Below are 12,207 nucleotides of genomic sequence, written 5' to 3'. Positions count from 1 at the left end.
CACACACACACACACACACGCATATTTCTTATTTATTTTACATCACATAATGTATATGCAAAGTTAAGTCATATCTCCGTGAATCACTTTGTAAGTATCTACAACCGGCACACTCGCGTGTGTGCGTGCGCGTGGACCACGTCCCACGTGTGTATGTGCGTGTATACGGAGATGGTGATGCCGAGAGCCGGCGCGAGGCGCGACGCGAGACGGTCTGTGGACTGTGGTGATGGTGAATGTTCGGTGCGTTGTGCACTCTGTGCAGTGAGCTGAGTGAGCAGTCTATTCAGTCTACTGGCTCAGTCCATTGGGAGGAGTCGCGAGAATATGAGGTTCATTCTATCGCTCGTGATCCTCTTCGGAGCGTGCGCGTGTCACGCTGACGACGACGAGCTCGAGATCGGGATCAATGAGATCGATGGCGGCGAATCGGTGCCACGTGAGACGCAACACGCGCGCAACACCACGCTCGCCGAGATCTTCGAGAACGCGGTCCAGGCCTATCTCGAGGAAGATTGGGACGGCTGCGTCGCGGGATTTAACGATGCTCTGCATGGGTACGTTACGATTATCCCGCCACAGTCGATATTCTCTTCTCCGTGAGCACTCAAAGTATCCCATCAGACAGCACGCATGTACAAAATCGGGACATAAGACGTCTTTTAGTCATTTTTAAAACATCTTTAACATTTTTTATGTCCCGATTTTAGATATAGTGCTGTCTGGGATATTAATTCCACAAGATATTTTTTAAGTCTTTACTTTTATGCTTTAAAGGTTTGTTTCAAGATTTTTAAAATTAAGTTTTTTCGGAAATCTCGTCTCAAGGAAAATACATATATGCGTAAATTTTAGAAGAAAAATTATTCATGCACGCTTAATGTATATTAATTCTATAAGATGCTTTTACATTTTTATGTCTGTACTTATTAATAATTTACACGCGTAAATTTAGAAGAAAAATTATTCACGTTAGAAGAAACGCTTTTTGGAGTGTTTGAAACTTAGCGCGTAACTTTTCTTAAAGGAGAGGGATTCTTCATTTCTTTACGCATTTATATATATATATAATTATTAATATAAGCTTACATGTGTAAATTTTAGAAGAAAATATTTTTTACGAGAAAGACAAGTTTTTGAAAAAAGAAATAATAGCTAAAAAGAACAGCTAAAAAGAATAAGTAGTCGTACATGACACACAATATAATTAGCTATTAAATACTTTAATTTAATAAAAAAACGACCGATATAATAATACTTAAATTTTCTAAAAAAAATTTAACGAGGTACATCCATACTATAAAACTATTAATTAAAATTACATTTGTTTATTATTTTATTCATTATTTTTTAAAACAAAAAATAATATAAAATGTTTAATAGTTTTGCAATAAAAAATAAGGTAAAACGAATATTGTTAGAATTATTATTAGAATATTATAGATTACATATAGTAAAAGAATATTGGACATTTTTTTCATTAAAGTATTTAATCACTTTTTTACTTATCTAAATAATCTAACTATAAGTTTATTTATTTTTTCTGGCGGAAGACTCGTCTACTTCATTTTCTAAAATAGTCCACAGCTTAGTTTTGGGAAACAGGCTTGATGACCGTATTCAATTTTTTTGAAATTAAACAATGCTGTGTTAATTATAACTGTGCTAAATATAATACCTATTTATTTTTAAATTAAGGAAAAATATTGAGTAAGGCATGAATCGGACTTTTAACTAGTAATTTTGCTGGAATATTTTTAAATTTTATATGTGGTCTCAAACTTTTGGCCAGCAGTGTAAAAAGAATTTTTTTGTATTGAATATACAATACATATTACACACATTATCAATTTATATTATGCTTTGAATATTGGTTGCACTGCATAATCAATCCGTATAATAAATCTGTATTTTTAAGAGGTTACATACGTTTTTGACAGGGCTAAAACTAGGTCAAAATTAACGAATTTTTATTGTGGTAAAATTATATATTTTTAAAATAAAAATACATATTTTGTAAAGTAGTCTTTTGAGAATATCTCCTAAAAATTTCAATAAAAAAATATCAAAAATTGAGGTTCTAACAGCTATTTTCCCAAACAGTCTTTGTAAAAACGGCGTTTGCGATATCAGAGATATGTATCTCCCGCCCCTCCCATGCATGTGAAACAAAAAACAAAAATTTTCCGTTAAACTAGATGAAGAAATCTAGTGCTTATCACAGTCAATTTTGAAAATATTGAATTTTCAAAAAATGGCAGCGATTCGTAGCAAAAAATGTGATTTTTGACTTAAAAAATTAATCTTTTTTATTTATAAAAAACTAAGCCATAGATAAAAAATCCTATGACAAGCACTAGATTATTGTATTGAGAGTAACTGTAATAAAAAATTTCATGCAAATTGGTTCACTAGTTTCCGAGATATTTCTGGTATCTGATTTTTAAAACACTGTTTTGGGAAAATAACTGCCAAGACCTCAATTTCTGATATTTTTTATTAAAATTTTCGGAAGATATTTTCAAAAGACTATCCTACACAAGACATGTATTTCCATTTTTTGATAAAACACTTTTACCTACAATAAAAATTCATTAATTTCGACCTAGTTTGAAGTTTCTATCAAACGTATGTAACCCCTTAATGTAAATTTGCGTAATATTTTACAGATATAAAGTATATAAACGAATGGTGACAATTTGCCGGCGAAAATGTAAGGCCGAGGTGGCAGGTTCCTCGCCAGTCTTCGCGGAAGATATCGAGGATATGCACTTTTACGAGAAAAAAGTGAGGGAGACGCTTTGTTTAATGAAATGTAATCAAGATTATCGAGAAATCGCAGGTGCGGGGGCGCTTAAACGACTCCTACACGCCACGGAGAGGAAATTTGTCGACCTTGCCATCTACGAGTATCTCCATATCTGTTATTTTCAGGTATGAAAGTGCTGTCTATTTGACCAAAACACTTTAAGCAATCAAATTCTGCGAAAATCTTTCACATAAGTTACAAAAAAGTATATGTTGCATTATTAAAGTGTATATTTTCCATTTCGTATTACTTAACGCTGATATAATTTGTGTTTGTATTTATAATGATTTGTTATTATCTATGCAATATAATTGAACGATAAAACATGAAATATATTTATTTTATTATATTTCACATTTTATCTAATTAACAATAATCGCGATATATAGCTCATGCAATATTTCAACTTTAATTTAATTTCTGTCATTCATTTCTTTTAACCGATAAACTTAATTGCGTTGTTCAGATTTGTCTTTCTACAGAGACACGTGTCTCTGCTCGCCTACGAAAGATGCCGTAGAAAAACATCACGAAAATACCAAACTCCCCGAGTACTAATCTGGTGGATTACGCAATTACGGCGTAGCAGATATATTCTGCCTGCGTTTGCTGCGTAAATTATGAGTTAAACAACTCGCGGCTTAACCCGAAAACCGATTTGTATCATCGCCTTCACTCATTTAGATAGCGTTTATTTTCGAAAATTTGCGCATCGTCGTTTATAATCCCAAATCAATGGAAGATATCTCAAATCTCGATATTTTAATTTAAAAAAATCGCCATTTTAAATTGAAACAAATTACCAATAATATTTATGTCTGCAACATTGAACTGAAACATAATTTTTTATTTTCCGTTTTGTATCTTTGTACGGAAGAAGGAAGAACCTTCATATCATCTGCTATCAAAATTAGCATCCCAGTATATTTCGTACACTTCCGGCATAACGATTGTGATATGCCTTTTATTAAGATAATGTAAAATGAAATTTAGCTGTGAATAGTATTTGGTACTTATATATATAAACAAAGAATAGATATTATAATTTATATAGCAGATACTATATTTAATCTTGCAAGAATACAATAATCTTTTAAATGTACACAATTATTTTTGCATATAATAATAAAAAATATATATAACAATATAATAATAATAAAAATATATAATCTAATATATCATAAAAATTAAAATAAAATATGTAACATCTATAGAAATATAATTATTAATCCATGATGTAACATAATCAGTGTATACTCGCAAATAATTTTTTACAGAAAAAAAGATATCAAGATGCGGCGGACGCAGCTTTCACCTTTCTGTCCCAGCATCCCGATCACGAGATGACTAGGAAGAACCTGAAATACTACTTGAGTATGCCTGATGTGGCCGCGGAAAAGGTCATGAATTTGGAGGCGGCGCCCTTTGTGCGAAAGTACTTCCGAGGGATTCAGGCATATGAAGATGAGAACTACGCGGAAGCTGTGGCCGAATTTGAAAGTTCGCTCGAATCTTACATAGAATCCGAAGAGGAATGTAGAATCTATTGTGAGGGCCCCTTCGATCAAGGATGGTATCCTGAGTTTACTTCTTCGATAGCAAGTAAGATACAAATTGACTTAATAAAGACAACAAATGATAAAACAAACAAATTCAGATGAGAAAATGTATGTCTATATATATATATATATATATAGTATATATATATATATATAGCCATGCAGAGAGAAGCCTTCTCTCCTAGAATAGACAAAAAACGCCCTAATCAAAACCCAAAACACAAAAATGTTTTGAGGATTGATCAAGACGCTTGGTCAATCCTCAAGATCAACCAGTCAAACTGAGGAGTGACCGCGCTCCGCCCTTTGACTATAACATATATACCTATAATACTATAATTTATGTTTCTTATTAATTCACGTTTGGGCAAGCGCGGAATTTGTTCGATCTATATCTATTTCTACCAATGCGGATTAACTTTAATCTCGGTTTAATTTACTTTTTATCTTTTTCTAATTCTTGAAACTAGAAAAAGATAAAATGTAAGTTATAAGTCGAGATTAAAGTTAATCGGCATTGGTAGAAATGGACTCTAGAGAAATAACTGTTTATTATTGTTGCTGTTATTAATTAACATTAGGTTTAAGAAATGTAAAATATTAAAACTATGTATCACTAGGACAGAATAACAATGCGCATGTGATAAAATATATGCGCGTAATTTCTTATTAATTAGTTTTCTTTGTATTTATACATCATGCATATGTATATTGTATATAAACATTGTATTTGTTTATGATACAAATCTATCAAATTGCATTTTTAATGGATCTAAATTTTTCATTGTATACAATAATTGAAGTAAATATTTCTCATTAAATTTCCAATAAGTTTTCACAGATAAACTACATTTTTAACATTTTTCCCAGAAGAAGTTTAAAGTATAGAAGAGGCTTAATAATTATTTACAAAATATTTCTTGTTTATTTCTTATTACTTTTTCATTTCTTTTTAGACCACTTTGCGTACTGTCTGAAGTGCAAACGTGGATGTTCGCTTGCGTTGAACAACGTGAACGGCAATTTTCAGAATGATTTGCTCAGAAGTCATTATAATTACCTGCAATTCGCTTATTATAAACGTGAGTATTTTAGTTTTGCAATGGCTAATTTTATTATACTGTCTGAACGAAATATTCTTTCTGTTGGTACTTTCTTACTTTTTTAATATTTAATAAATATTTTTTAATATGTTTAATAAATATATTTTTTAAATGGAAGTGGTATGTTTCATATAATATCTTCGGAAAATTGAGTTATTATAAACTGTTTTATTTAAAAAAATTTATTTTTTTATTTGTGTAATAATAGTTACTATCACGACATGAAAGAATTTTTTTTATTTTTGATTAATGTTTTTATGACAAATTATATCATGAGTATACGAAGCTATTGTGTATACTAACTGTATATACTAGGTTGCTCAATTAAATAATATGAATGAGACTTTTGAATTTCTCTTTGAGTTATTCTTTGAGACTTTAGTTATTTTAGTAACAGTCAGTCACGTGGTTATAAACACCCGGTAAAATATTTTTTATACATATAAAAACATGCATAAATATATACATTACATAAAATACTATATGTGTTTGCTTTCTCTTGTATAATTTCTGTTTATATATATAGAAAAAACAAGAAAGAAAAATTAAAATATAATTAAAAGGATAATTTTTACATTGTTTTTTATAAAAAATAAAGTTTTTATAAAAAATAAAGTGAGGAAATGAAAAAAAACAGCTCATATATTCTTTATATAAGTGTAATAATTGCATATAAAATATGATTATATATATATATATATATAATACATACATACATAGAATATTGTATAATCTAATCACAATTTTATGTTTCACAAACAGAAACAATGCATAAGTAATGTTTCTAATTATTTTTCAATTATTCGTCTTATTATTTTTTCTATGTATAGAATTATATCTACAGATACAGAGAGATTATACAAAAAAAAACGAAACACATGTGGACATATTTTATATATATTTATATATAAAATAATAATGTGTTGAAAATGAAAACCACATACTCGCCGGTTTAATAATTTATTGTAAAATAATATATGTGCAGTAACGGTTCGCGAAAGTCAAAATATTTAAAAAATTAGCCCCAAAACAGTGTTTTTTTGCGAGACAACGCTTGACCACGCACGGTCAAGACAACTACAAAAACAATAAATTCTAATTTGAGTTAGGATTTACTTCCTTTATAATCTAGATTTAGCTCTTACGTGATTTTCACCTGTTTTCAAAATTTAAGGCGATGGACTTGGTCAACAATTCAAAGATAACGACGAAATTATTGAAAACGTGCAAAACTAGATATGCATTTAGTCAAAAATCTTTTTTAAATAGGGTATATAGAAAGACTCCCACAAATTTGAGAAAAATGTCTCGAACTTCATGATAAATATGTGAAATAAAAAGTATATTATTTCCGAATAAAAGCTTTCTATTGAAAAGAGACATCAGTCTTATTTATATTTAAGCAATCTAGTATAATTTGGTAGCATAATTGGGGCACTGACATAAAATGCAAGTGTCATGAATTATAATGACCTTGTTGCAATGTGTCACCATTCATTAACAGGAGCAAATATTTCAGCAGCTCCATCAAGCTGTCTCCTGAATCATCCTTTGTTAAATTAATTGAACTAATTTCTAAATTGTAGATGTTCAACATCATTTCTAAAACTGTCATGTCTCTTGCATCCTTCGTACTAATTTGCACAATATTTATTTGTACTTCAACTCGTATTATTTTAGGAAAATGTTATTTTAATTCTTTCTTTTTTCTCCTACTTTCTTTTTCTCCTCTCTCTGCCAACTGAATTTTTTAACAGTTTGATATATAAAATCCAAATATTTGCATAAATATATGCACATGAGTCAAATGAATGGATGAAAGCATATAAAAAGTATATATAAGTAATAATTTTCATTTATTTTATGCCTAGTGGGTAATTTGAAAGCAGCTTGTGCAGCAGTAGCGAGTTACTTGTTATTTTTACCTGCCGACGAGACAATGCTTCATAATAAGGACTATTATAGCCTTCAACCAAAAGTAAAAGAAGAGTATTTCACGCCAAGGGAGGTATGTGAAAAGATAGAACTATTAAAAATACAAGCTTCTAGAATAAGTGATATAAATTTAATATCTGTAAAAAAATTTCTAAGGAAAATATCTAAATTTTCATGTACGTTGGAAAAATTCATAATATTTATTTTCATACACAATATTCCAAAGGATAGATTGTAAATTTTCAACACTTAAAATAAGTGAAAATTATTTGAATAAGTGAAAAAACGTTAATAGATTCGTAAATTTAATGAGGATCGTACTTAGGAAGCGCTTTCGTATGTGAAACGGCAAGAATACGAGCTGATGCTGCTGCATTATATATCGAAGGAGTTCGCGGAAATCGACGCCAGATTTAGCGCGTTCACCAAGAAGACAAACGATAAGAAGAAGACTGACGAGAAGGAATTAGGAAAGGTAAAAGATGAGACATGAGTTTGCAACGAAAATACCTGATAAATAAAATTACTTACAAATAATGACTATCTTCCGAGATCATTTATTTGTCAATCGATCTATGCGGATCGAGAAGCGTAAGAAACCCTTTATTATAAGCTCCATTTCGATTTCTTTTTCAAGTACGACGCACGAATAAATCTGACCATCAGATATCGTGCCTAAACCGATATCAGCTAGAAAAAGTCGGTGAATTATGCTGTTCGAATGCATTTAATACTGAAATATTTTTACTGTACCTTATGTTATACACATTTATACCCGAGAAACAATAAAATATTTAGAAATCAATTTGCCTTTATTATTGTCGAAATTTGATAAAATAAAATAACGAATAAAACTGAAGAAAGAGATATTAAAATTAAAATAATATTGCATACGGTGTATCTCTATAAGTCCCTCGTTTGAATCGCCTGTTTAAATGCAACCCTATTTACTTTTGCGTTCATATCTGCATAAAAGTGCAGGCGCAAGGAAAAATTTTCGCGAAGCAAGACGACCGATGAGGAAAGAAAAATGAAAAGAAAAGTCCAATTTCTATCTCCAATGTCGCGTTATTATCTCAGTGTCTATGTATATTTCATCTTTTGCTTCTTTAGGATTCTTTCTTGACGCCAATCTTGCATCCGCCTCCAGGTCACTCGCCATCCATCCGGATACGACTTGTGGGTAATTTGTCAGCGTTCCGGGACAAGGAGGAGACAGAGATACGAGAAGATCACATCATGGAGCGGTTAAAAGTCACGGACGACGCGCGATTGATAGCAGCGGAAGACGAGCTCGGTGGAAAAAACCGCTACGCGGCCGACGGTTTCCTCAATTCTACCGATTGCAATCTGCTCATGCGACTTGCCCAGGTATCGGAATCGGCTCACGTGACTGATCAATTCCGAATCACGGCTGCAAGACGTTTTTCTTTTTAAGCGTTTCCTTTAGCATCACGATCTTGATAAGACTTGAGCAAAAAATTCCAAATAAGCGCAAATTTACGTACCTTTACTAAAAAAAACAAAGGTTCGCATATAGATATAGTATATTCATAAATTCCAGATCGCCGTGGAGGGAGATGGCTACGAAGAAAATAAAAGTCCGCATTCGCCTTACGAGCGTTTCGAGGGTGTGACCGTTGGCAGAATAGCCTTGGTAAGGATCCGTATCCGGAAATATTGACAAAAAGATTGTATGTCCGTATTTCTCATTGTCTTCCCGCATTCATTGCCTGCCGAATCTTCGGCAAAATTTATCGTCTTACAAATTTTACAAAAGAAAAAAAAATTGTAGATGGTCTACTTCGGTCTGACGAAGCCGGAATTGCTGAGGCTATTTCTGCAACGCACGGAAGCAGCTCGCAATCATGTGGAAAGGTATTTCGACCTTGATCGACCATTGTATTTCACCTACACCCATTTGGTCTGCCGAACTGCCTTACCCGGTAATTTTCATCTGACGCATCACCGTGCTTCTGACGACATTTTCGTTGGCATGCTCGCATCATAACACTTGGTACGGCATTAAACATATGTAGACAATCGATCAGATCGTATTCTATATTGATGGATCGGTTCGCTTGATTTCATTTTCATAACTCTTTTTATTAACAAAGCAATCACCAAGATATAAAATATAATAGCAAAATACGTTAATATTTGCCTATCGAACAGTATATATAAGATATCTAAGGAGGACTGAAGAAGATAAGATATATGTATCTGTTAGTTTCAGAAAATTTATTCTATCTTGTTTTCAGACTCGCCGGCGAATCGAACTGATCTTAGTCACGAGATTCATGCTGATAACTGCGTGGTAAAAGACGAAGGTTTCTGCTTGCGAGAAGATTCCGCGTATACTTGGCGGGACTACTCGGCGATTCTATATCTCAATGATGACTTTGACGGTGGCGAGTTCTTCTTCGCCGAGGATTGGAAGAGACGCCGCGTCCAGGGCATCGTTCGGCCCCGGTGCGGACGTATGGTGGCTTTCTCCGCCGGTGGTGAGAATCTTCACGGCGTTCGGGGTGTACGTAGCGGCAGGAGGTGCGCAGTGGCGTTGTGGTTCACTCAGGACGAAAAATACCTGGAGTACGAAAGGGTGGTGGCAGATAGCGTGTTACAGAGAGTCCGCATTTTAGGTACCGTGCAACGCGAGGATACCCAAATACCGCTGAGGTGATGCAGAGAATAGAGTTTATTATACATTCTGTATTTAAAACGTTATGTACGGAAGAAAAGCCAGCAAGCAAAATGATAGCAGTCTGTCAGCAGATTAGTAAATAGATTTGATCAGACATGTCAGCAGATTAGTAAATAGATTTGATCAGACATGTCAGCAGAATGACATCACTGCGTCCGCATTCAGCTTATGTTTAATTAATCAATCTTTAATTAAAAAATTGTATTCTGTTTTTTTGATAGTGCATTCCTAGACCATACATTATTATAGATATCATAAAAAATTTTGGGAGAAAACTTCACAGATAAATAGAGAAATTCATGTTTCCACGTTTGCAAATAATAAGATCATATGAGACAATAAATGCATAAAAATTATAACTAAGAAATAAACACAAAGATAGAAAAAATAGTTGCAGCGGTGATTGTTGAATAATATAATGTAGGATTAAGGATTATATATATATAATGGTTTAAAGAAGCTGAGTATATTTCTACAAAAATTCTATTTCCTCCTGAGTTTTTTTATAGATCAAATAAAGTGTAACGTTCTGTTTTAGATATGAAGACACGCTGATCCAATGTTTCAAAGAAGATAAGACGTTGAGGCACATTCTGAGGGAATTCGTGCGAGAAGGCAGCAAAAAGTGGTAATATTAATAGAAATTTACACAAAATATGAGCACCGTTTTACCTGCATTTTCATTTGAATCAGAATACACATACGTTCAAGTGTTGAAGCAAGAAGAAGGGAAGAAAAGAAGAATATGGCAGATGCAATTCAAATTAACTGAACTGATCAATTCGTGACTTACAAAGACAGATGGAAGTGATTTATAGTTTGATAGATGAAAGTCTAAAAAATAGCACATATTCCTTCATGAATGGCTGGACCATGAAGCTGATGATTCAAGAGTTATCTAATCGTATTTTATAACGATAAATTATAGATCTATAATTAGTCCGAAACGTATCATGTTAGTATAAATCAGCCGGACAGTCTGTTTAAAGAAACAGACGAGCATAGGTGGTTAATCCCACTCTTATTCGACGAGTAGTCCCCAATTTTTTATTTATACAAGTCCATTATGGGAACGTGCAACGATGATGTGGGATTTGTCTCACCAATCTTGCTGCGTTCAATTTAATCAAGTTTCTAGTCTGCACGTACAATACAATGCATAGACTTACATCGCATACCTCGCACACACGCCCCGTACGTAGTCAGTTATCTCTAAATTATTTTGCTAATTAATATTATTTTACGTAGCAAAGTATGTGTATAAGCGTTGTCGTCGCAATTGCACCAACTGCAACAACTGTTTATAGAAAATATCCTAAATCTTTATTAGAACATGGACATATTACATGTCAACAAGTTTACATAACCGCTCGCTATGTATCACGCAATGTTTGCATCGCATCGTTAATTTATAGTCCTCGTATTTATACTATGTATAAGAAGTTACGCCTGTGTTATATTCGCGATTGCGTTGCAGTCCTCTTTCTCCTTCTTCTCTTCTGTTTTTTCTTCTTATTCCCCTTACCGCGCGATGAGTTGCGCATACATGGTGGACACTTTATACACGCGTCTCTTTGTAAAAATCAATTCCGTCGATTAAGCGTGCGTATAGTAATACTAAATCGTTCGTAATTACTAACACATCTACATCTCATCGAAATGATCGACATCCGCGATCTGTCCGTATTGTTATTGCAATCGTGGGACAAATAGAAGAAATTCGTCAGCGGACAAAGTGAAAACGATTTAGAATGGAGAAAGGAAGATAGAGGATAAAAATTAAAACCCAAATTCTTCATTTCTCGAGAAAATTACGTTTGAAGGGATGTCCCGCATGGATGGAGTTAGATTATTGGAACCAAGTCTTCCCTCTTCTTTCTAAAGAAAAGAGGAGGCTTGTTCCAATAAACTTGACTTTGTCAAGATCACGAATCTGAGTAATCTTTAAAAAGTTTTAGTCATCGCTCATTGTTAATTAAAAAGATATTAACGAATACAATGCAATATGCAGACAAGTATTGAATGCGAAGAATTCCATTAAATATGAATTCTATAGGCCCATTGTCCCATTTTACTTTTCCCAGGCGAATTACGCGA

The 12,207-nt window shown here is 32.9% G+C and overlaps 1 protein-coding gene across 3 annotated transcripts; it reads left to right on the top strand.

Annotated features, from left to right (window-relative positions):
• The first annotated feature begins 198 nt into the window (after positions 1–198).
• Positions 199–11,672, top strand: LOC112460122 (prolyl 3-hydroxylase 2-like). 3 transcript variants are annotated; one of them, XM_025024643.1, is made up of 12 exons: positions 200–557; positions 2,670–2,934; positions 4,087–4,411; positions 5,325–5,450; positions 7,343–7,479; positions 7,732–7,881; positions 8,520–8,777; positions 8,971–9,063; positions 9,202–9,352; positions 9,668–10,085; positions 10,649–10,738; positions 10,804–11,672. In XM_025024643.1, coding segments are annotated over exons 1-12 (2,244 nt in total). In that variant the 5' UTR covers positions 200–327; the 3' UTR covers positions 10,805–11,672. The 3 variants fall into 3 exon arrangements, with proteins under 3 accessions (XP_024880410.1, XP_024880411.1, XP_024880412.1); XM_025024642.1 differs by having other exon boundaries at positions 199–557; positions 10,649–11,672; XM_025024644.1 differs by lacking the exons at positions 10,649–10,738; positions 10,804–11,672 and having other exon boundaries at positions 9,202–9,423; positions 9,668–9,751.
• Positions 11,673–12,207: the final 535 nt, after the last annotated feature.

The sequence above is a fragment of the Temnothorax curvispinosus genome, unplaced genomic scaffold (genome assembly GCF_003070985.1).
Source record: "Temnothorax curvispinosus isolate PA1 unplaced genomic scaffold, ASM307098v1 QBEX01010321.1, whole genome shotgun sequence".
Classification (NCBI taxonomy): domain Eukaryota; kingdom Metazoa; phylum Arthropoda; class Insecta; order Hymenoptera; family Formicidae; genus Temnothorax; species Temnothorax curvispinosus.
The sequence above is the reverse complement of the archived record's forward strand: the minus strand, read 5'-3'. Positions and strand labels throughout refer to the sequence as shown.